The following is an 18,644-nucleotide window of genomic DNA, read 5'->3' as shown; positions in this document are numbered from 1 at the left end:
GCTGGGATTTAGACTGTTGAGTGCTTTGTAGGTTAGGGCTAATACTTTAAATTGTATTCTGGTGTGTACAGGGAGCCAGTGTAGAGACTGGCAGAGCGGAGCAGCTGATGTAGATCTTCGACTTAGGTGGATGAGTCTAGCAGAAGCATTCATAATAGATTGGAGGGAGGGGAGGCGGTGTTTTGGCAACAGCTTTGCAAAAATGTTTTCCATATGCAAGAGCACTAGAGGGCAGCACTATTTTCTGACATGTAGTTCTCCCGATGCCGACCTAGGTATCTATTCAACAAAGAATATCATGGGGACAAAGCAAATGTAATAATGGAAATACATTTTGAAAAATGTTTAAAATGGTATGGTCTGTCTGAATCACAAAATAAATTTTTTGGGCTTCATATTCCTTTAACACAGATCTATGTGCAGATACAGAAATTCACCAGCTGTGTGAGTAGTCATGACCTGCTATGTCATTACATATAACACACATGACTAATGTTTATTTTCACAAACAACCCAACAACCCAAATAAAAACACTAGACTTAGCATTGGTGCAAATTGGCCGCAGCTCCTTTATTTAAAATAAATAACTTTTAAAGAGAACTTTAATAACTCAATAAATAACAGTGCAAATATTGTAACCACATTGTACATAACATACACATAAACAGTGATGCTAGTCCATACTAATTTCTTTATATCTATGGCCGTTACTCCACCCACTGGACCCAACCGTGCAAGTGATTGAGCCCGTCAGCAATAAACCACATAAGTCTCTAAGGAACCCCTTGCCCTTAGAGACCCCCAACTTGAAATTCCCCCCATGGGAATGCAAAATACCACCACACTAACAAATTGGCCATAACCTGCTGTAATTGTAAGGGCTAGCACCCCCGCCACAGACTGGCCTGAAACCTCAGCCCAGTTTTGCCAACCCTGCAACTTTACTTAAAACCTCCTTAAAGTCAAGGATAAATAACTGCAGACCAAATTCATTGAGATGCACCCCATGCGGTGAATACAATTCACCCTGACCCACCTCTGCTAAGTCTGGATGATGAACAACCGAACCACCCAGTCTCCGGACAAAGGACCTCATAAGCTTGTTAATGCTTTTGTCTAACTGCACCACATCCCAAGCCGCTCTCCAAACCCTCCTGGGCAAGATGTCAGACCATACAATCCTCAGTGTAGGGTATAAATCCACCAATCTCCCAATGTCCCTCTTCATGCTTCTCACCAACTCCCTCTGTGGCAGAAAACCAAGATCATTGCCCCCTGCATGAACCAACAACACAGTTGGAGGCTGAAAACATTTGCAATAATCCACCACCAGGGGCAACAACCTGTCCCAACTTATCCCCCTAACACTGAACCATTTAACATCACAGCGGGACTTAGGAAAACCCAAATGCAAGCCATCCACTTTCACTGAAGCCGCTCTGCAAGCCCAATAAATAAAAGAGTGGGCGACTAGCCACAAACATTCCACACCTAGAACACAGAAAATAAAAGTAACCAAACCACATTAAACACCCAACTCAGGACAGACATACTGGCAAAATCGCCCAGATTCACAACTACCAATACCCTTAACCACCGTATCAGATAATCCCCTCACTGAAGCCTCAGTTGCCGCCCCTATGCAGAAAGAATGAGACCCAAATTCCCTCGCATTAAAACCCAACCGACCCAATGACTTGTTTAAAACTGCCCTGAACTGGAACTGCGACAAAGGCCTATTATCTTGGTGGACTAACAATGAACCCCCCACCAGGGGCCGGACACCCAAATAAGTCTTCAGACAAATCCAAGGACAAACTTCTAAACCACTAGGAAAAAGGTCTATCGTCCTACCCTTTCCCACCTGGTCTGTTTTACTCCTCCTCAGAAATATCTCGACTTTGGAATCAAACAAGGACACATCTGCCAACGCCAAACCACCCATGGAGTATACATTTTTACTAACTACCTCCGATATTTGAAATGCCCCAAAAAATACAAAAACAAAAGCCAAACGGAACAAGTAGGCCTCAAAATCAGACACACATACTACCTCCAATACCGGATAAATACTGCTTAGCAATGAAAAAGTAATAGGGTGCCTCCGATCAGGAGGAGACCCAACTGAACCCTTCTCCCAATCCTAATATCTCGCAATCCTAATATCTCACAATCCTAATAATTTAAAGCGAAAGGCTAACGCCGCCAAACGCCTGTCCATAGAAGAATGCTACAAGTTCAAAGATCACCCACATCCATTCCAACAAGAAGCCTGTGAGATCAGATACCCCTTCACGCACCACTTTCGAAGACAGCCTGGACTCCCACCACACTCTAGAGTAAGTCGCCCCCAAGTACCTGGCGCCAGTGAAGCCTTTACCAGTCTAGCCAGTTCTCCACTCCAAGCCGCCACAGGAAACTCGGGCATGGGCAACCCTCCCCGTCTGCATGAGGGGCCAACTCCCAAAAACGCTGCCACTGAAAGCGAGAAAGGGAGTCTGCTATAGAATTACAAACGCCTGGAATGTGTTTAGCCTTAATGCAAACATTTCAGGACCAGCAATCGCAACAATCTCAATACAGGCAAAAATGTCACCATCAATGTATTCAGCGCATACACAACTTCCACAATATCCGAATAGAATACAACTGACCAATTGCACAAATCAATCTCCCAGACAAACAGCGAAACCACGATCGGGAACAACTCCAAAAACACCAGGTTCTTAACCAAACCCAACATAAACCATTCAGCCAGCCACTCAGCCGCACACCAGTGACCCATAAAATAGGCCCCAAAACCATAACCACCTGCCGAATCAGTCTCAAGCCCCAACTCTTCGTTGGACACTCTAACTGTGGAGCCGTTAAAGTTCATCAAAAACCACCTCCAAACCCTCAAGTCATCTTTCATCTCTTTGGATAACCATATAAAATGATGCGGTTTTAACACCCCAGCATTAGCCAAAGATAATCTCCTGCAGAAAACCCTCCATATCGGGATAATTTTACACGCAAAATGAAACTCTCGGAGCGTAACCTTCTTCGCCAGCAATGAGCGGTCAATAACTTCTAATAGGTCAGACACCTTGTCACTAGGAAGTCTACATTCCATGTTCACAGAATCAATTGTAATACCCAAAAATTTGAGTGAGGTCACAGGACCCACAGATTTTTCAAGTGCAATGGGCACACCAAAGTCAAACAAGAAGTCGTCAAGGTAGTGAACCAATGACGAAAGGCCCGACCATTCCGCGACCACCGAAGAAATGTGCTAAAGTGCTCAAAGAGCAAACATGAGATGGAGCATCCCATGGGCAAGCACAGGTCAACATAGTAAAGGCCATCCACACAACAGCCCAACAAATGGTGTGATGTCGGGTGCACCAGCAGAAGCCTAAAGGCCGCCTCAATGTCAATTTTTGCCAACAATACAGAAGGACCCGCCTCCCTAACCAAACCAACTGCCTGATCAAAAGATGCATATTTAACAGAGGCCAACTCCTGCGGAATACCATTATTAACCGATCCCCCTTTTGGGAAAGATAAATGATGGATTAGCCTGAACTTTCCAGTCTCCCTTTTTGGAACCACCCCAAGGGGGGATATCCTCAAATCTGCAATGGGAGGACCCTCAAACGGACCAGCCATGCGCCCCAACGAAACCTCCTTCTGCAGCTTGTCAAGGACCACACCCGGCCACAAGCGAGCAAACTTTAAATAACTGCAAAAAACCTTTCGGAAACACTTTGCATAAGGGTGGGAGCCCCCACACCCAGAGCATTCGTGTTTAAACTTGCACGTGGCTCACCATTTACAGAATTTCTCATTATATGCAAAGCAATGCCCTCTCTTAACCGATGCCGGAGACCCACTGGCGGGAGAGCCACCGGCTTCCGACTGAAAGGACTGGGAGGCTCTCAAAGTTGTCATTATCTTGAGCCATAACCCCATGTTCCGGTTGTCCCACCTAATATCTGGTTTTACCAACAGCCGTTGCCTAAACTGCTCGTCGCTCGACCACCATGCCATACCCCCATACATCCTCTGAGCAGCTGCAACCTCGTCCAAGTAACAAAACAATGCACCACCCTGGTCTGGGAATCTACCAGAAAAAACACTTGCATATATTACAAAGGCCTGGAACCAATTTGTAAAGGTTTTTGGCAACTTCCTATATCGTCTTTTCCGTTCCTCCTCCTTTGCTACGTCCTTTTTTGAGTCCTCAGGAATCTCAAGACTGCTCAAGAGGGAGAACAACCCAATAAATTCCCTCTTATATATTTTTTCTTTCACCTCCAACGTTAAATGCATCCCTAATGGCCCGATGGAGCTGAGGCATGACCGAGACATCGCAGTGTCGGCTACTCTCAATTCCGCCCCATCAACCGGCTTAGAGCTGACGCTAGGGCGCGCCCCCGGCAGACCAGGGCTTTTAACCGCAACAGCGACACCACCCTCCTCGATTACGGGGAGCGTAGCACCGCTAACTTTGACCCTCTCTAACCCAGGGACACCCGGAGCCCTCTCCACAGAGGCTCCAGTAGCAGGGTCGACCCCCTCCAACGTCAAAAGCAACTCCCTCAAACCAGCCACTACTCAACCGGCCACCGAATCACTTTTAACACCCCGAGCATACCTGTCCATGACATCCCTCCCCCATACATTCAACCCCATCTCACCTGTTGAGTTTTCCGCTGAATGCTGACCACCTGAGGAGCCGTCAAGCATCACCTGGAGCCCGCCTAAGGGTTGCTCCGTCCTCCTTTTGTCACCGTCCTGTATCATGACAACTGGATGTCCATGCTGATCCGGCTGCCATGGTTGTTCCTGAAAAAAAGCAGCATGTGAACACATCTTGGGGAATAAAACCTCTACCTACCCTACCCCCCCTGTGCAGGCTTGCACCCCTAGCCATAAGCAACCCCTTTCCCCTCTTGGGAGCTCCTCCTTCATCACCACCAGACCAGGCCACCTTCGCCACTGGCCGTCGACGTGACCTACCCCTAGACACACCAACCTAGTCCCCAGGCCTATTTGGCCATCTGGCACCCCCCCTATTACCCCGTGTGGCCACCGTATATAACCTGGCCCCACTCAGATCACCAGCCACCTCAAACACCCTGGCCGCAACACCCCGCCTCACCTGGCTTTCACCAACAGGTCGAACCTCCTGCTGCATACTTTCGTCAGGCTCCAAGCGATTAGAGTCCGTCCAGGAGCCATGCAGGCCAGAGAACTCCTCCTCAAGGCCGTCAAAGACATCCACCACTGTGGATGGACAAGGCTGAGGCCCTGGCCGTTGCCCAGCGGGACTAGGGTCTGCAAAAGAAAAACTGACACGTGAGTCACCTACCTCACCGACCCCAACCACCCTCATAGCAACGGGGACCCCAGGAGGAGAGTGGGACCCGCCAGGCCTACCACTAGTATAAGACTTATCACAAGACCCCCCAAAACGACTAACATGCTGAACCCTGGACCCAGGAGAAGAGGGGACAAACTCATCCAATGAATTCAAGTACAGGTCAACTACCCCTGCATCCAGCTCAAACTCGTCACCATCATCCCCTGACCCGTATTCCATATCTAGCAAACCCCCTGGTAGGCCTAACAGGGAGTTCAGACCCACCCGAACTTGCTAACCCACCCTCAATAGCCCTGTGGCTTGCCATGTCTTTAAAGGGCTGCTCTCTATCAACCAAGGCCCCACTACTCCTAGATCCCTGCGCAGCAGCCCACAAACCCCCCCTCTCACTCCCACTATCCTCAACCACCCCCCCAAAGGAACAGGAAGGCCCACCAGGACCATGATCTACATGCTGCTCTAAAGACCCCTCCGCCTCAGGCCTGCTCAGGCCATAAGCCACCCTTCCACTACCTCTATACTGTTTGGTGGCAGGGCCAGAGATCCGCCAATGACGTCACCACCGCAGGACCCGAAGATGAAAGGGCACCATCCAATGCCACCGGACCAGATTGCTTCCTCCCCTGACTGGAACCAGCCTTCTTACCACCACTGGAACGCCTGTACACCTCAGGACGCAGATGAGATGGACACCTGGACCGCCTTGTGGACCTCTTCCGGACTTCCGACTTGGCTTCAACAGGATCCTGCAAATGACCGCCAAGCAAAACCTAGACCTGAGACTCAAGCCAGGTAGGACCTTTTTCCCTTGCAGCCTCCCGGAGCCTACCCAGCAACTTCTCAACTTCAGCTATGACGCAGGCTGAACGGAAAAGCCAGAAACAAAGATGCTTACAGGAATTTTCTCACAAACAACTGCTGGCTTTCCCGCTCAGCCACAAGGCTAAATAACCTCCCCCGCTCCGCCCCTGTCTCCTCCTATCCTACCACCCCCCGGGCCTCTTCCTCTGCGATCAAAGCTCCCTCCAGCTAAGATTTGCACCACCATCAGGAGCCCCTAGCAGAACTCTGTGCAGATTATACAGATTAACCCTGGAGTGAATAGCCACATGGGAAACGCACTGCTGGAAGAAAAATAGCAGCCGGTGTTAACTACTTCTGCTTGACTACACACCCAGTTGGTTTTATGTCTTGGGAACACTCAACTATAGATGTTAATTTCAGGAACACCCACGAAAAATGCAACTCCCCCAGCTATAGATGTTATAGAAGGAACACCCAATTAAAAAAATACACCTCACCTAGCTATAGATGTTAAAAGGATATGCAACCCAAAAAATTTATTCTGTGCAGAGCATCCAATTTTAAAATAGTTTTCAATTTAATTATATTATCACATTTTCTTTGTTTCCATGATATTCTGTGTTGAATAGATACCTATGCAGATGTCTGGAGCATAAAATGGCAGGAAATAGTGCTGTCATCTAGTGCTCTTGCAAACCTATAACATTCATGCAAAACTGTTGCCATATTGCACTCCAGATAGTTGCACGCTCCTGAGCTTTTGTCCCTGAATTTCAACAAAAGATACCAAGAGAACAAAGAAAGTTTAATAATAGAAGTACATTGGAAAGTTGTTTGAAATCTCATGTTCCAGGTGAATCATGAAAAAAATTGGGTTTCATGTGCCTTTAATAGAAGGGATGTCCACTAACAAATGCTCCTCATGTAACTATGAGGCCGATTTATCAAGCTTCGTATAGAGCTTGAGGCTCCTTGTTTCCGGTGAGCCTGAAGGCTCGCCGGAAACAGAAGTAATCAGGACGTTATATAGCAGCAGTCTAAAGGCCGCTGCTCCATAACTTGTCTGCCTGCTCTGAGGCGGCGGACAGAAATCAACCCGATCAAATTTGACACCCCCTGCTAGCGGCAGATTGGCCCCAAATATGAAGGGGGCGGCATTGCACAAGCAGTTCACAAGAACTGCTGGTGCAGTGATAAATGCTGACCGCGTATGGGCAGCGATGTGCAGCTGACATGATACGCTACTTCGTATCCGCTTGTACATTGATAATTCAACCCCTATAGATCTTAATGAACGTTCACTAAAAAAATGCACCTCAAAATGCTGTTAAGCAAAGCTCATTGAGTTGCCAATATTATTTTACCTTTACAATAAAGCCCCTTAGTAACTTCATGAGTGCCTGGAATCTAGACATATATCTTCTGCATATTTATTACTCAGACCTTAGATTTGTCCATTGAGCGATATCTGAATGTTCTGACATTTCAAAATGTCCTCTGGTATTTCAATGCTATTGTAATTTAAAAATTATTGCATTTTTTTCATGTTTTACAGGTATGCTTATACTATGTTTTTTTTGATGGCCTTGAAGACAAGATATCAGAGGTTTTTGAAATGATCTCTTCGGAAATAAAGAGATTAATTGAGGACTACAAAGTAAGTAATTATTCTGTATACACACACAAATAAAGAGATTAATTGAGGACTACAAAGTAAGTAATTATTCTGTATACACACACACACATATATATAAATATATATAAATGTGAAAAAAGAGAAAGAGAACAGCACTCCTGAGATAGAACAAAAGCTAGAATAACTTCCATGCCTGTTCATTTAAATTGCAACTCAGGGTGCGCGTTCTTTTAGCACACTATGCCCCTCCACAGAGAAAAAATATCCTGTAGCATATCAGTCTGATCCTGCCCAATGACAGTCCAGCGCCGAAATACCAGGCAATTCTTCTCTGAACAAGAGAAACAACAACCCCAGACGATCGTTTTGGCCTTCTGTGTGCCTCGTCAGTGAGGTGCAGTTGTATCTCTCTAAGGGCATGTGTGCAAGGAGTCCACGTCTGGTTTCCCCCATTACTCTTAGGGAGACCCAAGAGTAATTTACATAAATATATATATATGTGTGTGTGTGTGTGTGTCTGTGTTTTAAAAAACCCCCATAAATTATGCTTACCAGATAATTTCCTTTCCTTCTGTACAGGGAGAGTCCACAGCTGCATTCCTTACTTGTGGGAAATACTGAACCTAGCAACCAGGAGGAGGCAAAGACACCCCAGCCAAAGGCTTAAATACCTCCTCAACTCCCCTCTATCCCCCAGTCATTCTGCAGAGGGAACAAGGAACAGTAGGAGAAATATCAGGGTGAAAAAGGTGCCAGAAGAGTAAATTAAAATTTAAGGCGGGAGCTGTGGACTCTCCCTGTACAGAATGAAAGGAAATTATCTGGTAGGCATAATTTATGTTTTCCTTCTTAATACAGGGAGAGTCCACAGCTGCATTCCTTTCTTGTGGGAAATTATACCCAAGCTACAAAGAACACTGAATGCTAACGGGACGGTAAAAAATGAGGTGGCCCTTAAACTGAGGGTACCACAGCCTGCAAAACCTTTCTTCCGAAGGCTGCTTCGACAGGAAGCAAACACATCAAACTTGTAAAATTTTGAAACATTATGTAAGGAGGACAAGGTAGCCGCCCTACAAATTTGATCCATAGAGGCCTCATTTTTGAAGGCCCGAGAGGAAGCCACTGCTCTCGTAGAATGAGCTGTAATCCTCTGAGGAGGCTTATGTATGTCCCGCTGTCTCATATGCTAAGCGGATGATAGTCCTCAACCAAAAAGATAAAGAAGTTGAAGAGGCCCTCTGACACCTACGTTTCCCAGAATAGATAACAAACAGAGAACGAGTTTGTCTAAAATCCTTCATAGCCTGAAGATAAAATTTCAAGGCACGGACTACATCCAGATTATGTAGTAAACGTTCCTTTGATAAAGAAGGATTAGGACAAAAGGAAGGCACCACGATTTCCTGGTTAATGTTACGATTTGAGACAACCTTAGGAAGAAAACCGAACTAAGTTCGTAGAACAGCTTATCGGCATGGAACACCAGATAAGGAGGGTCACATAGCAACGCAGCCATCTCAGAGACTCTGTGCGCAGAATCAATAGCAATAAGAAAGAGAACTTTCCAAGACAGTAACTTAATGTCAACCTCATGCATATGCTCAAACGGAGCCCTTTGCATATGCTCAAATGGAGCCCTTTGCAAAACTTTAAGAACAAGATTCAGACTCCAAGGAGGAGCAGAAGATCTGTACACAGGTCTGATCCTTGTCAGAGCCTTAACAAAAGACTGTACATCAGGAAGCTCTGCGAGCCTCTGGTGCAGTAAAACAGACAGGGCCAAAATCTGTCCCTTCAAGGAACTAGCCAATGGCAACCTTCACCCTGTGCCAGGAAAGCCCACGCTCTTTACACTAGAATAGGTAGGTTCTCCACACTTTATGATAGATGCGATGAGTAAATGGTTTGCGAGCTTGAATGACACTGTCAATAATGCTCTCTGAAAATCCTCTCTTAGCTAAGACTAAGCATTCAATCTCCACGCAGTCAGCCTCAGAGAATCTAGATTTTGATGGAGGAAGGGGCCTTGTACTAGCAGATCCATGCAACAAGGTAACCTCCACGGAGGAGAAGATGACATCCTCACTAGTTCCTCAAACCATATTCTCTGCAGCCACGACAGAGCAATCAAGATCACTGATGCTTGCTCCTGTCTGATTCGAGCCACCACCCGAGGGAGGAGTGGAATTGGCGGGAACAGATAAATCAGGTTGAACCTCCATGGCACCGCTAATGCATCTATTAGCTCCGCCTGAGGATCCCTTGACCTTGACCCATATCTGGGTAGCTTGGTGTTGAGATGGGACGCCATCAGGTCTATCTCTGGCATCCCCCAATTGCTGCAAATCTCTGCAAACACTTCGGGATGGAGAGACCATTCCCCCAGATGAAAGGATTGTCTGCTGAGAAAATCCGCTTCCCAGTTGTCTACATCCGGAATGTGGATCACTGACAGCCAACAGTTCCCTCATCACTAGGGAGCTTCTCATTCCCCCCTGGTGGTTGATGTAAGCCACTGAGGTTATGTTGTCCGATTGGAATCTGATATACTGGGACGCATCCAGCAGGGGCCAAGCCTTCAGAACATTGAAGATCGCCCAAAGTTCTAGGAAGTTGATCAGGAGAGAGCTCTCCACCTGACTCTACAGGCCCTGAGCCTTTTTGGAACCCCAAACAGCTCCCCATCCTGACAGACTTGCGTCCTTAGTCACAATCACCCAGGATGGTCTCAAGAATGATGTCCCTCGGGACAGATGATCCGGACAAAGCCACCAAGAGAGAAACTCTCTCGACCAGTTGTCCAAAGCAATCTGTTGTGACAGATTCGAATAATCGCTGTTCCACTGCCTCAGCATGCACAGTTGTAAAGGTCTAAGGTGGAACCTGGCAAAGGGAATGAAGTCCATGCTGGAAACCATGAGACCAATCACCTCCATACACTTGAAGCTAGCTTGCAACGTCTCTTGTCTAAAGATTCTCATGTCTATGGAATCTATTATTGTACCCAGGAATTCTACCTTGGTGCTTGGTAACAGATAACTCTTTTCTAGATTTAGCTTCCATCTGTGGGATCGAAGAAGATCGAGAAGAGATTCTGAATGTTCTTTTGCCAGATGACAAGATGGTGCTTGAACCAAGATGTCATCCAAGTATGGAGCTACCACTATACTCCGGGTTCTGGCCACCGCTAGGAGGGCCCCTAGAACCTTTGTGAAAATTCTTGGAGCAGTAGCTAGGCCAAACAGAAGAGCAATGAACTGGAAGTGCTGGTCCAGAAATGCAAACCTTAGTAACTTGAAGTGTTCCTTGTGGATTGGAACATGAAGGTATGCATCCTTCAGATCGATCGTGGTCATGAACTGCCCTTCTTGTATCAAGGGAAGAATTGACCGTAATGTTTCCATCTTAAACGAGGGAACATTTAGGAATTAGTTTAAGCACTTTAGGTCCAGAATGGGACAGAAGGATCCTTCCTTTTTCGGGACCATGAACAGGTTTGAATAGTACCCCAAACCTCTCTCTGCGATTGGAACCGGGACAACAACTCCTAAGGAGGCTAGATCTCGTACACACCCCAGAAAGGCATCCCTCTTTTATAGTCTGGAAGACAGGTTTGAGAGGAGGAATCTGCCCTGGGAGACTGAGACTTGAAGCCTTTTTTGTAATCCTTATCTATGACCTCTAGGACCCATGGATCCTGCACGTCCCTTAACCAAGCGTCTGCAAACAGCGACAGTCTGCCCCCTACATGATCCTAAAGAGGACTGAGGGCTGAACCTTCATGCCGACTTGTTCTCGGCGGGCTTCTTGTTCTGCTTGGGCTTGTTCCACTGAGCCGGCTTCCAAGTAGTCTTGGGTTGCTCTGGCTTAGAGGAAGACTGTTGACATTGGGTCTTGTCAGAGAGAAAGTAACAAAAATTTGAATTCTGTCCCTTAGACTTGTTCTTTTTATCCTGCGGTTGGAAAGCACTCTTACCTCCTGTGACCATAGAGATAATGGAGTCCAGGTCTGGGCCAAACAAATTTTTTCCCTGGAACGGGAGAGAAGTAGTCTGGACTTAGAAGTCATATCCGCAGACAAAGAATTCAACCAAAGAGCCCGATGGGCCTGAACAGAAAAATCATCAGTGTTGGCATTTAGGTGAATAATCTGTATATTTGCATCACAGATAAAGGCATTTGCCACTCTTAAGGCTTTAATCCTCTCTTGGATAGCGTCAAGGGGAGTCTCCACCTCGATCAAATCTGACGAAGAGTTGCACCAATAGGTAGCTGCTCCCGCAACCGCGGCCACAGCCTCCGCGGGTTGAAATAAGTATCCCGAATGCTGAAACATAATTCTTAAAAGTTTCCATCTTTTTATCCATGGGCTCTTTAAACGACGAGCTATCCTCAAGAGGGATAGTGGTGTGCTTAGCAAGCATGGATATAGCCCCATCCACCTTAGGGACGGAACCCCACAGCTCAAACTGAGCATCTGGAACCGGGAACAACTTAAAAGAAGAGGAAATTCCAATTCTCTTCCATTTGTTCTTAATAATGGTCTTCATTTTTACGGGAACAGGGAAAGTTAGTGGAACCACCCTGTCTTCGGAAACTCTATCTAATTTAGGAATCAAAGGTTCCTCCGGCAGTTTAGCCTCCGGGACCTCCAACGTAGCTAACACCTCTTTTAGTAGAAAGCGTAGATGCTCAATCCTAAATCTGAAATCTGGTTCCTCCACAGCCGGAAGTTTAGATGTAGCAGACTCCGACCCAGAAAATTCATACTCTGAAGTATCAGAATCAATCGCATCATCGGATAACCTAGTATCAGTTAAATCCAATAGACTTTCAGATTCCCCCTGGGAAGGATAGCAATATTTAACCTTTCGCTTGCCCTTAGCAGTGCAAGGAAGAGCACTAATGGCCTCAGACACCGCCGTCATTAACTGCGTGGTAAAGTCTGGAGGTAACAGGGCCACTCCCACCAGAGGGGTAGGAGTGTGCATTGGGAAGCTGCATGTGTAATTGGAGATGACTGTAGGGTTAGCACCTCACAGGCCAGAGACTCCTCAGAGGTGGACGGCTCAGTGGTATCAAATCTATTATTTTTCTTTGACACAATCACTTTGTTAAGGCATGTGGAACATAGTTGAGCAGGCAGGAAACCCTCACAGTATAAACAGGCATTAGACTTAGGCATAGAGGGACTACCCTCTAACGCATCAGAATCCGCCATAGCTAGGGCACAAACCCGTAGACTAAGCGAAGGAAAAAAGTACATTTTAACGCTAAGGCACCTTATTTACCCCCAATGGCTGGGGCACTCACCACCTCCTATGACCCAGGAGATTAATCCCCACTGTTCAATAATCCCACTGAGGAGATATTAACCCTTGATTGCATACAGATAAAGGAGTCAAACTGTGACCTTGACTTCTAACGTTTACATGTGTATAAAATGGAACAATCTTACTGGAATCTATGTCGTGGAACAGAAACACAACCTCTCAAGTTTGACAGATCTCAGCATCGCCTCTGACATGGACTTGAGTAATGAAAAGCAGGCAGTGAAACTCGTCAACACTGATTGCTAATGGAGCTAATAATCTGAGTCGGGATGGTTTTGCAGATAGACTCTACCTCCATCTCCAGACTCTAACTTTCATAAATGCTCTCACTGAGAGGCTGACAAGACTACTTAAAATGTCAGTCCCATATCGAAGGGTAGGTACCCTTACTAGTAACTACTCCTAAATCTTCCGACACTTCTCTGCCAACCTCCTGTGACGAAAAGGCAAAAAATTACTGTGGGATGAGGGGAGTGGGGGAGGTATTTAAGCCTTTTGTTGTGGTGTCTTTGCCTCCTCCTGGTGGCCAGGTTCAGTATTTCCCACAAGTAAGGAATGCAGCTATGGACTCTCCCAGTATTAAGAAGGAATATATATATATATATATATATATATATATATATATATATATATATATATATATATATATACAGTATATACACACACACACACACGCACATGATATGGCTAAAAGTATGTGTACAACTATACTGTTTTTTGAGTGAATGAATTTTAGTCCATACCACTGCTAAAAGAGGCATAAAATCCAGCACATAGCCATTAAATCTCCATAGCAAAAACATTGGCAGTACAATGAATCATGCTGAGGAACTCAGTGACATTTGCCCCAAGTCAGTTATTGAAATCTCTGCTGTACTATATCTGCCCCGGTCAACTCTAAGTGCCATAATTGTGAAGTTGTAGCATCTAGGAGCAACAACAGCACAGCCACAAAGATGAAGACCAAGCAAACTTACAGAGTGGGGCTAATAAATGCTGAAGCTCATAGCATGTAAAAATCACCTATCATCTGTTGCATATGTCACTACAGAGTTCTAAACTGCTTCTGGAAGAATCAATGTCAGCACAAAACCGTGTATTGGGAGTTTCATGAAATAGGTTTCCATGGCCGAGCAACTGTATACAAGCCTCAAATCAACATGTGCAATACCAAGCGTTGGTTGTAGTGGAGTAAAGCACACAGCTACTGGACGTGTTCCCTTGGATTTTGAATCATGTTTCTCTATCTGGCAGTTTAAATTTAAAGCATCTGGATGGGGTGGGGTGCCAGAAGAAGGCTACCTATATCTATGCTTAGTGCCTGTTGTAACTTTTGGTGGAGGAGGGGTAATGGTTTGGGTTTCTCAGCATCTGGGCTAGGCCCCTTAGCTCCAGTAAATGGATATCTTAATGCTATGAAGTGTAAAAATATTTTAGACAATTTATTGTTTCTAAGTTTGTGGCAACAGTTTGTGGAAGCCCCTTTCCTGTTTCAGCATGACCATACCACTGTGCACAAATAAATGTCTACAAAGACATGGTTTGACAAGTTTGGTGTGGAGGAACTGCACAGAGCCCTGACTTCAACTGCATTGAACACCTTTGGGATGAAGAGGAACACCAATTACAAGTCAGACCTTCTTGTCCAACATCAGTGCCTGACCTCACAAATGCTCTTTTGGGCTGAATGGGCACAAATTCGCAAAGAAAAACTCCAAAATGTTGTGGAAAGTTTTCCCAGAAGAGTTGTTAATATATATTAATACCCATGGTTTTGGAATGTGATATCCCACAAACTTATATGGTGTGGGGGTCAGGTGTCTATATACACTTGGTGTGTGTGTGTATGTGTATATATAATGTGACAGGGTACAAGACCATGTGTATATCATATCTATCTCGCTTGTTAAGAAGGTAATGTTTTTCTATAAGGTAGCACACCTGTTACTTGTTAATCAGGCTCAGGGCTATATAATAGCTCTGAAAAAAGCAGAAAGAGGTCTCAGTAGCAGGCTGCACTAGGAGAGTGCGCATGGAGACCTGTAAAGTATCATGAAAGTTAAAGGTCAGGTCAGAAAACTTTATTTTTGTTAATATCTGTGTATATCTGTTTGTTTTTCACTGGAGCCAGAGTAGCTGGTCCAGCGATAGTAGTTAGGGAAACTACTGTTAGTTAGTCTCCTAAAAGGAGTAGGCCTTTTCGTTTATGTATTTTCTGTTGCTGCTGAAGAGCATTTTTCACTTAAAGGGGAAGTGTACCCTGACTCTGGATAGAGACTTTGTTTTACGTTCATTAAATAAAAGCTGCATTCAATACTGCGTATTTGCAGTGGCCCTTCCACTATATATATATAGCACACTCCTAGAAGGGAATCTACCCTCCTGGGTCATCAGCCTGGGTGCAAAAATGAAATGAATATAGTAGCAAACAAATGCACTCTCAGGTCTTCTTTATAGTGAGTAAACAACATAAATGTATTGACGTTTCGGGGTTCACACAGACCCCTTCATCATATATATATAGCGATTCGAAATTTCACTGTGGCGAGTAGTGAAAGATAGTGAGTTAATATTAAAAGGACAGTATACTATAAAATTGTTTTTCCCTTAATGTGTTTCAAATTACTTTTTGTACCAGCTGCAGGGTATAAAATGTATGAGTTTTGCTTTTTTAAGGCTTATTTGTGTATATGAATTAGCTGATTTTGTGTTTTGAAGCCACAACCTAATAAAATGTGTTGAACTTGTAGGTATTATCAGATCTCATTACTTTATCACATTGTGTACATATACCTTCTTCTTTATCTTATATCTGTCCATAAACCAATCACCAATACTTGGAGAGAACAATGGAAAGTTAACATTTTATTACTTTATCTCTTCTATAACCCACTGGGAGTGTAATTTCTTCTACTGGCTGTGTTAACACAGCTTGGCCTTGAGGCCAAAAACTTTCAGGATGGGTGGGGATACCACAGGCTAAATCTATTTCAAATGCCTCTATAAGGGTAATTGAAATACTTGTAAACAATTTAATACACTCCAGCAGGTAAAGAGGATCATCAGGAACAAATTAAAGGGGAGAAAAGTTTTGCGTAAACTGTCCCTTTAAATCTACATCTATACACTGCCAAATGGACAGAACATGTATCTATTTTTAATAATTGTATTAAAATGACTTACCGTATTTTTTGCTCCATAAGACGCACTTTCCCCCCCCCCCCTCAAAAGTAAGGGAAAATGTCTGTGTGTCTTATGGAGCGAATGCAGACCCTGCACTTGCATATTTAGGTTATTTACCGTTAGCAGGGTTAACAGTGGCAATGGTGTCACATCCCCTAATTGGTTGCACTGTCTTGCTGAGTTCCACTTCCTGCGCGCGGGGCGCAGGTTATCTGTCACTGTCTAAGAAGTGAATGAGGAAGCGCTATAGGACAGTGCGGGAGCAGGGCAGAGCTTTTCAGCCGAGACTGGGGGCACCGGAAGTTGCTGTGTGAAGGCCCGGGGATCTACTGCAGCTAGTGCTACTGTGGAGCAAAACTTATCAAAGAGGAACACTGGCAACAGGTGAGCCATATGCTGCCAAAAAATGCAGCACATAGTTTTACTGTTTGTGGGCTGGAGGAGCAGGTGAATTTTTTTTGAATACCAGTATATACTGGTAAGAATTTAAATGTGGTCCTTAATGTTTTAAAAATTGGCATTGTGGGTTAGGGATATTAGGGTTAAGGGTTAGGGGTTTAGGGTTAGAGTTTAGGGGTTAGGGTTAGCCCCCTCCCCTTGGCACATCAGGCATCAGAAAATATAAATTAAATTATATTTTTTTTCTTGTTTTGCTCCTCTAAAAACTAGGTGCGTCTTATGGTCAGGTGCGTCTTATGGAGCGAAAAATACGGTAATTTGTTTTGGTTTAAAATGATCAATAAAAAATTGCTAAAAAATAAGGTGTTTCACAATGGCTAAACATATTGAAAGAGGGGGTTGGGTAAAGGGTGTGGTGTGGGCAGGTGATCGGTGGGATCAGTGGCTTGTAGCTTAGGACTGGTCATTTTGAGCCCTGTGTGTGTAACTATATATATATATATATATATATATATATATATATATATAATTTTGAAACAAGAAAAAAGAAGTCCCTGGATAAGTTCAAAGTCTCTATAATCAACGTAGTGCGGAGACTTAATTTTACTGAACGTACAGTTCCATAGAAATCACACAGGTGTTACATATGTCTGGAACTGAGAGTAAAAAATAATGAAAGTAATGTTGTATACAGTTATTTTCCCCCCTTATTAAAGTTAATACCTCCGCTTCTGCCTATATGGTTCACAAAGTTGTGGTAGCAGATAATCCTGGTACCTGAAGGATGAAAGTTCTATGCTGTACTCCTTTCACTTGGATACTGAGTGATGAGTGATGCCTGGACGCTTGCCTGACTACTCTATAAAGCGTTCTGTAGCAGGCCAACGGTCAGTGTGTCTGGTAAATGCTTCCTGGTGTGTCACCAGTGAAGCTTGATGTCAATAGGCTATCGATAGGAGGGAGGGGGGAAAAAATCCTTGCGTAAGGAAAAGGCTGCCTGAAAACAACCAGTGGATAGTAAGCAGTATTTCCAACCGCCGTGGATACAAGAACAGGGTTCTACAAAGAGAAACTCACCCTGGAACAATTCAGTGTTGTAGTAAGGTAGTTTATTTGGAAAGTCCAAACAGGATCATAGTCAGAACAACCTGCCACGTGTTTCGCTCATGCGCACATGCGCTTCATCACAGGCTCGATATATATATATACAGATCTGAAAAAAATTAAGGCCTAGATTTAGAGTTCGGCGGTAAAAGGGCTGTTAACGCTCCGCGGGTTTTTTTCTGGCCGCACCATAAATTTAACTCTGGTATCGAGAGTTCAAACAAATGCTGCGTTAGGCTCCAAAAAAGGAGCGTAGAGCATTTTTACCGCAAATGCAACTCTCGATACCAGAGTTGCTTACGGACGCGTCCGGCATCAAAAACGTGCTCGTGCACGATTCTCCCATAGGAAACAATGGGGCTGTTTGAGCTGAAAAAAAACCTAACACCTGCAAAAAAGCAGCGTTCAGCTCCTAACGCAGCCCCATTGTTTCCTATGGGGAAACACCTCCTAAGTCTGCACCTAACACCCTAACATGTACCCCGAGTCTAAACACCCCTAACCTTACACTTATTAACCCCTAATCTGCCGCCCCCCGCTATCGCTGACCCCTGCATTACACTTTTAACCCCTAATCTGCCGCTCCGTAAACCGCCGCCACCTACGTTATCCCTATGTACCCCTAATCTGCTGCCCTAACATCGCCGACCCCTATGTTATATTTATTAACCCCTAATCTGCCCCCCACAACGTCGCCGACACCTACCTACACTTATTAACCCCTAATCTGCCGAGCGGACCTGAGCGCTACTATAATAAAGTTATTAACCCCGAATCCGCCTCACTAACCCTATCATAAATAGTATTAACCCC

The 18,644-nt window shown here is 44.9% G+C and overlaps 1 protein-coding gene across 2 annotated transcripts in view; it reads left to right on the top strand.

Moving 5' to 3' along the window:
• LOC128650283 (uncharacterized) overlaps nucleotides 1-18,644 on the top strand; it is a 422,276-nt gene that overhangs the window by 329,406 nt on the left and 74,226 nt on the right. For both annotated transcript variants that reach the window (XM_053704109.1, XM_053704108.1), the window contains exon 18: nucleotides 7,729-7,830. In XM_053704109.1, coding sequence (XP_053560084.1) covers nucleotides 7,729-7,830 — 102 coding nt within the window. The remainder of the gene's footprint in view (nucleotides 1-7,728; nucleotides 7,831-18,644) is intronic.

Source organism: Bombina bombina, chromosome 2 (genome assembly GCF_027579735.1).
Source record: "Bombina bombina isolate aBomBom1 chromosome 2, aBomBom1.pri, whole genome shotgun sequence".
Lineage (NCBI taxonomy): Eukaryota > Metazoa > Chordata > Amphibia > Anura > Bombinatoridae > Bombina > Bombina bombina.
Note: the sequence above shows the minus strand (reverse complement) of the source record. Positions and strands in the feature narration are given on the sequence as shown.